Source organism: Macaca nemestrina, chromosome 15 (genome assembly GCF_043159975.1).
Source record: "Macaca nemestrina isolate mMacNem1 chromosome 15, mMacNem.hap1, whole genome shotgun sequence".
Classification (NCBI taxonomy): Eukaryota; Metazoa; Chordata; class Mammalia; order Primates; family Cercopithecidae; genus Macaca; species Macaca nemestrina.
The window spans coordinates 95,887,836-95,902,406 of record NC_092139.1 but is presented as its reverse complement, the minus strand read 5'-3'; the positions used below and the strand labels follow the sequence as shown (position 1 = coordinate 95,902,406).

At 37.2% G+C, this 14,571-nt stretch overlaps 1 protein-coding gene across 14 annotated transcripts in view; it reads left to right on the top strand.

Annotated features, from left to right (window-relative positions):
* LOC105495739 (tetratricopeptide repeat domain 28) overlaps positions 1 to 14,571 on the top strand; it is a 715,636-nt gene that overhangs the window by 386,513 nt on the left and 314,552 nt on the right. For all 14 annotated transcript variants that reach the window (XR_011614279.1, XM_071080884.1, XM_071080883.1 and 11 more), the window contains 3 exons: positions 2,058 to 2,205; positions 10,531 to 10,803; positions 12,063 to 12,193. Coding sequence is in view for 13 of the 14 variants with exons in the window: in XM_071080884.1 (XP_070936985.1) it covers positions 2,058 to 2,205; positions 10,531 to 10,803; positions 12,063 to 12,193 (552 nt within the window). In the remaining variant the exon portion in view is untranslated. The remainder of the gene's footprint in view (positions 1 to 2,057; positions 2,206 to 10,530; positions 10,804 to 12,062; positions 12,194 to 14,571) is intronic.

The following is a 14,571-nucleotide window of genomic DNA, read 5'->3' as shown; positions in this document are numbered from 1 at the left end:
TTCTTACCTAATTTGTAAGTGTTCTAAGAAAACAAAACATGCACATTCTCCTTGAGCTCCTGCGTGAACATGAGACCAAAGCTTGCATTTAACACTGAACTTTACCTACCTCCCTAGCGGTAGATAAATCATACTTTTCAGTGGTTTTACTTGGCAGACAGGAGAATCAGTTGCCCTCTCAAGTAAGCAGTGTTTTGCTTCAAATATGTAAGAAGTTATCAGAATTCATTGGTACTAACTTAAGATTTTTTTTCTTATAATATGTGAAATCAATAACTAAGACATTTTTGTGTCTCTTAGTTAAGTTTACAGTTATTCGGCATTTTTGTATATAAAAACATACAAATATGTATATTTTTAGTTTAGTTTTAATATAGCATTTCTGTAGTGATGTAAACTGTAGTTATTTTTAGTTGGAATATACTGTTGCCTCTTGGAATATAGAAACCACCTAAAAAGTGAAATGAAAAAGGTAATGAAAAACCGTTTGTAAACACATTAAAGATTAAAACAGTGACTGAGTCCAGTGAAGGGAAGTGATCCTATGAATTAGTAATGAAAGTACATTTATAGGTTATTATCTTACTGGGGTCTGAGTTTTAACAGCTGCTGATACTTTAATAGAAGCCTGAGTAGTCTGTCATAATTTGAGTATTCATTCTGTTTATGGATTGTTTTTTAATAGAAACACTGAATGGTGTTGCCTATCTTAAATTACCTCAAAGAGTCATTATAATATTAAGATAAGTAAATATATCTTGTAAACATGAAAGGTGCTTTTTCACTCTCTGTGTATATGCATTTGTAATATAAAAATTTTAAATTATGTATTTTGTATTGAGTGATAGTTTTAGGAGTTTGAAACTTCATTTAGATCCCAAGAATACAATTTGTAACAATTTCTAAGTATATTGGACTGAAAAAAATACATTTGTGTTATAAACAGAATTGTAAGAGAATTTCAGTTGAATAGGAGACCAGGTATTTTAGAAGCAGATGTTGCCATATAAGCAATGAATATGTTAATTATATGTTATTTGCATGTATTAATTAGGTACACACCTAATTTGCTGGTTGTATACAGGTAACACTTTGTCACCTGCTTGGTTTTACTCTGTGTACTTGAAAACCTGCAGGCTTGATGTAGTGGCTTACGCCTGTAATCTCAGCACTTTGGGAGGCTGAGGTGGGAGGATTGCTTGAGCCCAGGAGTTCAAGGCTGCAGTAAGCTAGGATTGCGCAACTGCACTGAAGCCTGGTTGAAAAAGTGAGAACCTCTATTAAAAGAAAGAAAAAGAGAAAAGAAAACAAATGGCAGTTTCTTAAAACTTTTCTAAAATTTAAATATTTAAATGTCTTATTAATTCTCTGGTCTTTTCTGCAGTTAGTTGGAACGAGGAATCTTTTCCTATAATCACAATTGATAATACTAGTTTTTAAAATAATTCAATTAAAGAATACAAAGGACAATAACCTTTTTTGGTTTCTAAGCAAAGCACACATATAGGTAATTGCTTTGAAATACTATGTTTGAAACAACACATTAAAAGTAAGTAGCCATGTTGTGTTACTCATTATTAAAATTATCTTAATAGTAATCACACACTGATTTGTTCCTTTATAATTATTTAAGAGCGGGAAATAGAAAATAAGTAGAATTCATCTCATTTATTTTTGCACTGTACCAGATACTTAGGTGAGGTATAAAGAAATCTTCATGTCCCTGTCCTGAGGAGCTTATGGCATTAAAGGTGGGATAAGAAATATTTTTTAAATAGTTCAAAAACAATAAAAGTAGTGTGTGAATAAATATCAAAGAATGTGATAAAATTGATGTGTCTTAGAAGTGAAAAGATGTAAATTTTAAGTAGAAGTTGCCTGATGAAAGTATGCTTATGATGTTAGAAGTTAGTTCATTTCATCACAAACTGTTCACTAGGTTTTTAAATCAAGTACATCTCAATCTTCGTTCTGCTGACCTGTTGTTCTAGTAAAGAATCACCATCAGTCTTGTTGGAGCACAGGCAAAACATGCATTATATATCTTTTATTTCTAGGCATACTTCCGACAGGGTGTTGCCCTCCAGTACCTTGGACGTCATGCCGATGCCCTGGCAGCCTTTGCATCTGGACTGGCTCAAGACCCCAAGAGTCTCCAGCTTCTGGTGGGGATGGTGGAAGCCGCCATGAAATCTCCCATGAGAGGTAAATATGATAAAAGTACTTGGTGTAACATTAATTTAAAGAAGATTTCTAGCCTTCCAAGACTTTAGGCTCAGGCACAGAGAACTGATAGGTTATCAAATTAGCTAAGATTTGATATTTTAGACCAAGGAAGATCAAGAATAACTGCCAACAAGTGATGTTAATGAGGCAGAATAGTATGGTAGAAGGGCCACTCACATAGAAGTTTGTGGACCTACATTACATTCTTAAATTTTTCACTAACTGTATGACAATGGGTAAATGGATCAACTTCTCTGGATTTCAGGATTATTTAAAAACCCTTATAGTTTTTCTGTAGTCTGAAATTCTGTAATTCTAAACCACAACACTTTTAGTAGGAAATTGATTTCTCAGATGGACCAATATATGCCTTCTAGAAATACTCAAATAAGAGAAGACATTTGACATTCTTATATTTCATAAAAGAAATACACATCTAATTGTAGGCTGTGCCTCAAATTTTTCAGAGGAGCATTAAAAATTAAAAGAAGAAAGAAACAAGACAGATACCAGTTTACATATTTTATCCCTGTTCTTACTTCTAATTTACGCTGGTTGATATTCTGGAATAAACAAAAGAATGGATTGAAAATGGTACTGTGGAGGTTGGAGGAGTTCTGAGGCCCAAAACAGATTGGCTTCATTTTGAGGAATGTTGATTTTTGAGGAATGAGTTCTTGGGAAGATTTGACTAAAAGTATATATAGCAATTGCTGTCTTTGGGGAGTGATAGAGACACCGAGGCAGATTTATGGTAGACAGTAGACAGCTAATAATGATTCATTTTAATCAGGGTATGTCAAGCAGAACTCTCTTTTTCAGTCTGAAGTGGTATGTTTTTGAATTTTTCTTATGGAAAAATGAACCTAAAATTTTTGATGGCAGCATCATTCAACATTTTATCTAGTTTTGAAAATGTTTGCAGACTTAGATATTTTTAATATACTGGCTAGTATTATACTTGGCTCAAAGTATGTGCCAAATAAAAGTTTGATAAACTAAATGGTACTGATTTGGTCTCTGGGTAATTTATAGCTATAAAAAATATTTTCTTGAAATTCAGGGATTTCATATTTTAGGAAGAAAGTCTTAAGAAAACCTCTCTTCATGCGATTTTATAAACTCTACAAAGCTGAGATTTTGCCACAGGCTGAAACCTCCTAGGGACCTGCTGTTAATAAACTCTGACTGGCCAGGCATGTTGGCTCACGCCTGTAATCCCAGCACTTTGGAAGGCCGAGGTGGGCAGATCATGAGGTCAGGAGTTTGAGACCAACCTGACCAACATGCTGAAACCCTGTCTCTACTAAAAATACAAAAATTAGCTGGGCGTGGTGGCACATGCCTGTAATCCCAGCTATTCAGGAGGCTGGGGCAGGAGAATCGCTTGAACCTGGGAGGCGGAGGTTGCAGTGAGCCGAGATCGTGCCACTGCACTCCAGCCTGGGTGACAGAGTGAGACTCCATCTCTAAATAAATAAATAAATAAATAAATAAACTCCGACTTAGAGCAGATGCATTTTGGAGCTCCAGGGCTTAGGGAGCAGGGGCAGAATGGACAACAAGAAAAAAGTCATTTTATCTCTCCTTTCCATTTTCTAGTTTTTTCTTGTTCTCTCCCTATACCCCTCCAAAAGGAATTTATGTGGAACATTTTTTATTTAGTTCATGAAGATATTACTTCTTTATTCTGAGGTGCTTCTGCTGCTGCCTTAGAATATTGGAGTGAATGTGTTGAGATCAGTAGAATCATACTTACCATTTTGCCTTTGAAGCGATCTATTTAGATAAATGTAGGGAAATCGTCCCTGCACTGCTAGAAATAGCTCAGAGCTGCCTTAGGGTTTTCTCTACCAGGTTCTTTCCCATCTTATGTAACTGACCTAAGGCTGAACCTGGAGAAAGCAACTTCTTACTGGTGCCTGGAGTGCTTCAGTATCTTCTTCTCCTCCCTTAAGGCAATTTAATTTATCTCATTTATTTTTAGCATTGCCTTTACCACTGTATCTATTCCAGGTGGGCTTTTCTTATCAACAATTTATGGAGTATGTTACGTTGCACAGTATTGTTCTGTGCATCGTCCTACATCTTAATGACCTCTCTTTTTGTCATATGGTTGTAATTGACAAAATTTCTCATCATTTGCTGCCCACTTTTAGCCTCCTGCAACTTCCTAAGTTTTGCCATTGTTGCATAGCTGTGCACTTTGGGTCACTTTACATATACGTCTGATCTGTTATGTCAGTTGTATATATATATATACATATATATATATAATATATATATATATTTTTTGTATTTTAAAGGCTAGTCAAGTGAAGCAGTGAGAGTGGAGCAGGATAAATCTGTAACTGGTTGTGATCAGTTAGTTGTAACTACTGTTGCACTCAGACCAGCCTGTTTTGTAATCCTTGAATGCAGCAGAGAAAACTTTCTGGTCTTGGTGCTTCTGTAAGCAGACAAAGCTCTCATGACCTGCACAGTGTTCCTGTGGTTTAGTCTTTGTGGAAGTTTTAAGATTTTATTTTTTTTAAGTCAGGGACAACCTATATTAATATACCCTTTCCCCCATATAAATACATTATATTTTTCCACATTGACGCTCATTTGATTTTTGATTATTGTCGCCTGTATTTCTAACTGAATTAAATCTGTTTTACTTTAGTTTCTTAGTTTCGCTCATGCACACAAATCAGGTATCAGCTAACCCTTTTATCCTGTGGCTGTACTTACGTTATTTTATATGATGTGTTTCTCTTAAATCATTAATGAAAATATAAAATAAATATAAGTATAAATTGAAACTTTCTTTTACATGATTTCTCAAGTAATCCTTTTACTATATTCTATTTCTTTTTTTTAGATAATCTTTCAGCAATTTCAGTTTGTGGTATCTTACAAACATTTAAGCAAATTTGGTTGTTGTAGCATACTATTACTGCCAACCATGGATTTATTAATGTAATTACCAAGTGAGATTGAGTTTACCTTTGTTTGTTTCTTTAAAGATGCTAGGGCTGCTTCTTGCTGAGAACCTCTTGTGTATATTGTTTCTCTTCCTGTTAATTTGGCAATCCAAAAACTATTACATTTATGGTCTATCACCTGTTGTGGTGTTTCTACCAGCTCCTGGGGACCCAGGGAAGCTGATTTTATGAAGTGCTGATGGAATATGCCTGTTAAATGTGTAAGCTTTTCTTGCAGGGTCAAGTTGCGACTCACCTTTTATTTGCCTAATTGTCTACCCTTAGTGGGCTCATTCCCTCTGATTTTCTTTTAGGTGGGAGTCACTTTTCACAGGAGGCTTCCTTCTTAAAAACATAGGCTCGGGCACCTGTAATCCTAGCTACTCAGGAGGCTGAGGCAGGAGAATCGCTTGAACCCGGGAGGCGGAGGTTGCAGTCAGCTGAGATCATGCCCCTGCACACCAGCTTGGGTGACACACAGAGTGAGACTCCATCTCAAAAAAACAAAAAACAAAAACCAAAACGCAAAAACATAAACTTCTTCCCCCAAAAGATTGGAATCTAATTCCAGCACTGCCATTTGCCAGTCCATTGGCTGAGCAAGATTGCTTCCTTTCTCTATACTTCAGTCTATATCTGTAGAGAGAAATTATAATATCTATCTCCTAATGTTGTTTTGAAAGTCAAGAACTAGCATCTAAAGGTAGACCTCTGTAGGATGCCTTTTCCTCTGCAGCGTGGTGCCATTCTTCTCACTGAGGAGTGGAAGTAGCAGCAGTACTAATTGCCCTTATGTTTAGGGCAGGCATAGTGGTGTGGATGTGGAACGAACACTACCTAGTACCTAAGGTCCTCTTTATGAGCACTCACTGGAGAAGTTTCTCTCAAGCCTTAGTAGAAAAGACCTGCCTCTCTTTCCTTCTTATATCCAGATATTCTCAACTAAAACTACCTGCAGTTCCTAGAAAACACTATGGTTTCTTACGTCTCTGATTTCTATTCAGGTGCCATTTCCTTTGGGAAGCCTTCCCAGACCTAACCTGATAGAGTTAATAACATCTTTCTCTTTTGGGGTCCTATAGCACATTTTACCACTTCTAAGAACTCTGGATTAAAAGTTATTATTATTATTTTTGAGACAGGATCTCACTCTGCCACCTAGGCTGGAGTACAGTGGCATTGTCATGGCTCACTGCAGCCTTGAACCTTCCCGGGCTCAGGTGATCCTCCCACCTCAGCCTCCTGAATAGCTGGGACTGTAGGTCTGTGCCACTACACCCAGCTAATTTTTGTATTTTTTATAGCGATAGGGTTTCACTATGTTTCCTAGGCTGATCTTGAACTCCTGGGCCGTTGGCCTTGGCTCCCAACGTTCTGGGATTACAGGTGTGAGCCACCATGCTTGGCCTCATTATTTTATGTATTACAAAGAAAGAAAAAAACTACCGACTATTATGATAACATATATTTTTATGTATTCTGAAAGAGCTTTTTTAGGCCCCTTTAGATATAAAAGTGACATACCATTTCATAGCATTGTTGAGTTCAGAGGTATTATATCCCAAATTCAGGGACTGTTAATATGTGAATAAATATGCACCTCAGAACTGATGAAATACAGTATATCTCTTAGTTGAGTGTGATTTTGTTTATTATTAGCCTCTGCTACATTCCTACAAGCTCTTCAAATGTTAGGAAATATGATTTTGTTCATCTTAAAACTTTAAAGCCTTTACCTTTCAAAAACACTTAATGGTTGATGAATTGATGTTGCAAAGGGCTTTATGTTCTTATGGAGTTGGTTTGACATTGCCTATTTCATCTATTATCTCCATAGACTCTAGAAAGAAAAACATCTTAATAGCTATGGGCTGCCAAAGCTCCGTTTCACCTAGACTGATAAAATCACAAAATTAGTCCCTTTGCTAATAGCCCAAGTTTACTCTAAAATAGGAATTAGAATAATAGAGTTGGAAATAATTGTAGTGATCACTTACACATTTAGAAAACTTATCTTACCACTTGTATATCTAGGGCTTTTGATTGTGGGTGTGGACCAATGAGACATAATTACAGCCCAAGCAGAGAAATTTGATATTAAAAAATTTTTAAATTTATATACAGTGAAGTGGACTTTTGTGTGTATATATCTGTACACATAGACATACGTATATACATGAATAGATTTGTGTAACAATCACCACAGTTACAACCTATACATTTGACCAAGTGAGAGACTGAGGCTATGTGACTTTTAAATACAGGTGTCTGTATGTATTTAGCTCAGTGTTTTCCCCATTATTTCACATCAACTTCCTTCCCTACAAATATTCTTTGGTCAGTTCAAGCAGTCCGTGTCATTTCATGTACCTATCTTCTCTTGGCACTTCTGTTAGGACAAATCTTCTTCATAAAATACCTTCTACTCTCAGAAAATAGCAAAGACTTACCTAAGCCCTACTCTTTATTCAAGAGATCAAGTTCTGCTTCCATGAAGCTTTCCAGTTGCCCTTGATAATCCCTCCCTTTTCCAAACTTGTGTAGCATGTTTTGTATATTAGCCTTGTATTGATCTTTGCACTATAATTTATCTTTTGAAGTGTATTTCCTATATACTGAGAAGGGAAATTTTATCTTCTACTTCTCTTTCATCAGTTTCATTTTCATCTAGTGAAAATTTGTACAATTAAATATTTCTTTCTCTTTTGGGAATTTTCCAGATATTTATTTCTGTGGCAGTGTTCACTCTTCTTTCTACCATTGTTGTGTAATTTTAGAGGCTCAATTAGATGACTGTTTCTCTAACTTAGCTGTGGTTGCTATGGGAAAAAATATCACCAAGTAAAGCATAGTGTCTTTGCTAGCCATCAGTCAATTTGGGCTGTCAGTTTAGGGAATTCTCCATCATACACTTCTGCTTCTGCCATCTATAATAAAAGCTGAAAGCGTCAGATCCTAATTTTCCCATTCTCCCTAGCAGCTGGGACCCCATCCTTGAATCAGGAGCTAAAGGTTCAAAGGAGAAAGGATAGCACAGAATTTGTTCTGGTGGTGGAAGTGGCAATGGTGACACTCATTTTCCAAGGGTGGCATTCAGTGAGGTGGTGTGGGGAGGAGCATTGTAAGCTATGGTGTCCTGTGTTTGGTTGCAATGGTTATGTTGCCTTCACCAGGCAGCTTTTGTGGTGTGATTTTGACTGTGGATCTGGAGGGCTGGTTTTCTACCTTTCTCAGTAGTCACTCAGTTGTTTCTTTTCTGCTTACAAGCAGCCAAGAGTGCTGTATGTTGCTAGCAACCAAGAATCTTGCCTGGTGTGATATTACAGAACCTGGGCTTAGAGCCCTGCAGTGTGTTCTTATCTTGGCTGTGTCCCAAGCTTTCCAACTTTGGGTAAGTCACTTAAATACTCAGATTCTTCATTTCTAAGAGAGCATATTTTAAAAGTCTTTTCAACTCTAAAATTCTATTATTTTTGTTTCTGCTAATTGGCCAGTGGGATGCTAATGTGATCAACATTGACTGCCAAACTCATCAGCAGACACTACCAAAATTCTGCTCACAATATTTCATTATGGTATTGTTATTTTTTATTCTAGCAATTCCTGGGTTCTTGTGCCTGTACTTAACCCCATTGGTTAGCTAGTGTTTACCAGTACTCTGCACAGCTTGAATATTGACAGTTGTAAAAATGTTCTTTGTTCTCTGTTAGTGATCTGATTGAAGGAAAAACATGCTTTAGGCACCCGCAGGTTTTCAGGTTTCAAGGTTTCTGTGGCAGTGTTGATTCAGACGAGAGCTTTTTAGTTGAGAGTTTAGATTCACAGTCATAAATTGTAAAAATCGCATTTTAATGCAGTACTGGTGGCTAGGAGACTCAAGATTTAAAGAGACCGTCCCTTTTATAGTTTATTTTTATTATTATTATTTTTTTACGTGTGCATAGTGGAAAAACTAATGTGAAATAGTTTTTCAGGAAAGCTAATAATAAATGCTTTATAAGTGCCATCTTATTGTAGGGCTATCATTAATACCTCTGCAGTTGTCTTTAAAGAAAAAAAGAATTGCGAGAAGGAGCTTGGAGGTAATCTACATTCAAACTTAGCTTCAAATGGGAAAAAAATCTCCTGTGGCTTACTGACCCCTGTCTATGTTCTTTTAATACCATATGAAAATAAAATGAGACCAACACTAATTTTATCTTCCATCTTAATAAATAAATTCAGATGATTTCTTTATGGTTTCATTTATGACTGCAAACAAAAATGGATAATATTCTTTTAGTGGGAGGCTACTGGTCTCAGAAGCAGCAGTGGATACTGGGTTACCAGTGAGAATGACAAAGGTTTTCTTGGGAGAGCTTCTTTTATTGCATCTTCTAGGAAAGAATATTTACAGGGTTTATTAATCTGTCATGCAGATTCAAGTTTATCAGCCTGGGCATGGTAACTCACACCAGTAATCTCAGCACTTTGGGAGGTTGAGGTGGGAGGATTGCTTGAGCCGAGGAGTTTGACACCAGCTCGAGCAACGTAATGAGACCTCCTCTCTCCCAAATATTTTTTAAAATTAGCCACGGATGATGGTGTGTGCCTGTGGTCCTAGCTACTTGGGAGGCCGAGGTAGAAGGATTTACTTGAGTCTAGAAGGTTGAGCCTGCAGTGAGCCAAGATTATGCCACTGCACTCCAGCCTGGGTGACGGAGCAAGAGCTGTCACAGACAAACCTCTTATCAAATGCCAGACATGTTAGGGACTTTCACCTGTGTTCATGATGAGTTTTCTGAGTACCCACATTGTGCGACTTGCTATGGAGTTGTAATAGATAGTCCTACAGCAGTATTTAGATTTAGCTGGAAAAATATTTTAAAAATTAATACATGTGGAACAATTCTAAAATTGTTAATGACCAAACTGTGCAATACTATTAAAATTCAGCACAGGTTTGGATACACAAATTAATGTATGCCAGAGTACCTGGGGATATTCCCAGTACAAGTGGGACTTGAGGCATGTGCCTGTAATATTTTGAGAGGGGAACAGGACAGAGGAGAGGGAACTATTCAGGGAAAGTGGCACATCATAATCACAAAGGCCAAAAGAGAGGATAAGACATATACATGCAAGAGAGAGGAGAAGGAAATTACTGGACTGGGGTTTGTGATACTAGTCATATGAGATAAGTGGACAGTTAGGGTGGTGCTAGAATAAAGGTTGAAGAGTTTATACTTGAAATAAGCCACAAAAGGTATGATAAACATTTGTTTCTAGAGCATATTAGAAAAGATTGTTTTTGTATCATCCTACATTATCCTGTTATGTTATTGTTATTTATTTTCAGACTCCCTCGAGCCTACTTATCAGCAGCTTCAGAAAATGAAACTGGACAAGAGTCCCTTTGTGGTAGTGTCTGTGGTTGGGCAGGAACTTCTGACAGCTGGCCATCATGGGGCCTCCGTGGTTGTCTTAGAAGCCGCACTGAAGATTGGCACCTGCAGCCTCAAACTGAGAGGTTCTGTTTTCTCTGCCCTGAGCAGTGCTTACTGGTCTCTTGGAAATACAGAGAAGAGCACTGGATATATGCAGCAGGACTTGGATGTAGCCAAAACCTTAGGTAGAGTGATGCTTCTCTTCTCTATATCGGAGCAGAAAGGGAACAAAGAAAGCTGAGTAACATGACATGAATGAGAATAATATGCAATGAAAAGTGATAGCCTGGTTGCTCACACCTGTAATCCCAGTGCTTTGGGAGGATTGCTTAAGGCCAGGAATTTGAGACCACCCTGGGCAACATAGTGAGATCCTGTTTCTAAAAAAAAAAAAAAAAAAAAGGAAAAAAAAATAGCTGGGTATGGTGCACCTGTGTCTTAGCTTCTCTAGAGGCTGAGGTGGGAGGATTGCTTGAGCCCAGGCATTCAAGGTTACACTTAGCTATGATAATGCTACTGCACTCCAGCCTGGGCAACAGAGCAAAACCCTGTCTCTTTAAAAAAAAAAAAAAAGTAAAGAAAAAAAGTGAGTGCCCCTAGAACAGTCTCTGTTTTAGACTGTTCTAAACAGTCTCAAAAGTCTTTACAGCTTTCTCATATAACAAGGTGCCAATACTCCCAAAAGGCCAAGAGATGTGGAATAACATACTCATTGCCCTCTTCAGAGATTTGGGCTTACAAAATGTGTCAAATGATAACATTGTTGGGTGAATCTTTCATTGTAGTTTTAATTTTTTCCTTCATTAGGATGCATCATCATTTTGTTGAAGGAGATAGTATAGTGTAGAGGTTAAGAATGTAAACTATGGAGCCTGACTACTGGGTTTAGAATCCTGGCTCTGCCACTTACTAGCTTTGTGATTTGGGGCAAGTTTCTTAACCTCTCTGTGACCCAGTTTTCTCATTTGTAAAATAAGTATGGCTTATGATTATGATGGTCATTATGGTGATTATTCAAGGACTTATAGGATTGGAGTAACAGAAGGGATATGATGAATCTGCCACCAGCATACTTGTAAAGATATTTTCTTGTAGGTTTGGATTCAAATGACTGAACCAACAAGCCGATGGTTGTTTAGAATCAAAGGTCATTAGCAAGGCAATGAGGACTCAAACAGCAGCTAGTTTGTGTTAAGGTCTTTAACCTTTTGTTTCCAAGACACCTAAGTCCCTGTCTGCAGTTATATGTTATGACAATAATAGCAATTGTTATCCAGAGATTTAAATTCTAGGACAATAACTCCCCACATAGGGTCTTGTGGAAGAAACAAATACTTTTTAGCTAATAAATCTGTGTCTCTTAAATTAAGATGACCATTATATATTATAAATAACATTATTAATTTAAAGAAATTCTTTTTTTTATTTTCTCAATTCAATCCAGGTGACCAGACAGGAGAATGCCGAGCTCATGGGAATCTGGGCTCTGCATTCTTCTCCAAAGGAAATTACCGGGAGGCTCTCACTAACCACAGGCATCAGTTGGTACTCGCCATGAAACTCAAAGATCGAGAGGTAGGAAGTTTATCTGCAGACCAAAAACTTTTTTTTTTCTTTTGGAAATGTGGAGCTCTATTTTCTGTTAAAAAAAAAAAAAAACTGTTTCAGGTATCTTAACATATTTCTTTCAGAAGAAAGTATTACTTGAGACTTATTAATTCTGTTTTTCATCAACAATTGAGTGTTCTGTATATCCAAGCATAGTCCTTGTATATATAGAAATAGATAAGACTTTATTCTTGACCTCGCGATCTAACAGCTTTGTCAGATGCATTGTTCTTATTTTCTTCAAATGTGCATAAGTTTATGTAAAATTAGAAAAAAGCTATATCATTATGCCATACTCATTAAATTGTAAAAAGCAAACATTGCTTTTATTTAGATCAGATATTATTACCGCAAACTGTTTACATTGTTGCTTTGGTGGATTTTCAACTCAGAAGCATATTGAGTTTGATTGAGATATCTGAATCATAATGGTAAAGAAATATCATTGTAGTCTTTATTAAGGAGATGAACCATAATATCTTCAAAGAGTTAATATTCAGTAGATGTAACATAATTAGAGAGTGTCTGCAGAGTGGAAAGGTGAGATTTGGTGTCAGATAGACCCAGATTTAAATCGCAGCTGCAGTACTTCCTGGCTGTGGGATTTTGGGGGTAGTTATAACAACTCTTCTTTTTTTCCTCTGTTTTCTCATTCAGGAAATGATTATTCTATTTATTCCAAACACAGTTGTGGTAGGATTACAAGTAATATATGTAAAGTGCCCAGCATGGTGCCAGGATTTCCATAATGGCATTCCACAAAGGAATTCCATAAATGATAGCTTTTATTATAATATTATTAATAGGGAAGAGAAGGTTAATAGCAGAGGCAACAATAAGTTTATAAATCAATCTATGTGTTGAGAAATATGTTTAGTCACATTTACATCTAAGAATTCTACTATGGGACCTTATAAAGATTAATTGTATTGTTTAAATGATCCAGCAACTTCATGTCTCAGGAACATGGTCACGCACTAGGAAGGAATTGGGGAAGAAAAGCCTTTGAAAACCATCAAAACAGACTATTAAAGGGCTGCGGATTTTGGGCAATTTTATTCTCTAGAGAGTTACCTGAACACTTTTCTTATTGCCCAATTAACTCTAACATTACAAACAATTCTTATAAGCCAGATGATCTGATTTCTTGATGTTCAGGGAGTGAAATGAGAGATCACACTTCTAGAGACAGATATACTAATGGCATTAAGAAGTGAGAGCCAGGTTTAAGAACTAAAACAGCATAGTTGTCCAGATAGGTCCATTTAGTGAAGGGATAGATTGCTATAAATATGTCAAGAGCTGGCTGGGCATGGTGGTTCACACCTGTAATCCCAGCACTTTGTGAGGCTGAGGTGGGCGGATCATGAGGTCAGGAGTTGAAGACCAGCCTGGCCAACATGGTGAAACCCTGTCTCTACTTAAAATACAAAAATTAGCTGGGCTTGGTGGTGGGTGCCTGTAATCCCAGCTACTCGGGAGGCTGAGGCAGGAGAATTGCTTCAACCTGGGAGGTGGAGGTTGCAGTGAGCCGAGATTGCGCCACTGCACTCCAGCCTGGGTGACAGAGCAAGACTCTGTCACAGGGAGTGGGGGGAAGGCAAGGGCTGCATTTATACTCTTTTTTTCCTAACCTTCAAGGTATATGTATTAGCCCAATTAATACAAAGGGTGGAAAGACTTTTAAATGGGTAATATCATAGATGTTAAACAGGAGGAATGAAATTTTTCTGCCTTCCCTCTTCTCAATAGTGTAATTTATATCATGTTTTATAACCTCTGCTGTACAATATGTTATTAAGAAATCACTGAATTATGAGGATGGAAGGGACCCTAAGGTAATACTGGTACCCATTCCTTCCCCAAACCTAGCCATCTTAGATTTGCCACCTACCACAGTCACTCCTCTGCCCTTCCAAAATTGCTGTTTGCATAACCATTACTGTAGTAGTTCACAAGCCTGTCTGTTGGGATATTCTCCTTATGTATAAGTAATAGACTGCAGGGCTGATTTAAAATTCCCACTGAGGAGAATTTCTTTTTTCCCTTGTGTGAGGAGAGAATGTCCAGCTACCAAATTCCTTTTCTAAGCTTAATAATATTCTCCTCAAAATTTCTGATTATTAAGACTTAATAATCAACCTCTTCTGGCCATTCCCTTTTCACAGTGGCCCATTTGGGTTGTCAGCCATAGATAGTTCAACTATTTCAGAGGCCTCCTGAGTTGTTCCTCCTGTTTAGCCCATATTTATCTGATTCCTTGACTAACCTATGGAATTTCCCCTTTTCTCACTGTGTTTCTTCTATTGTGTTTGCCTCAGGAATTATAAAGTACCATTCATTTT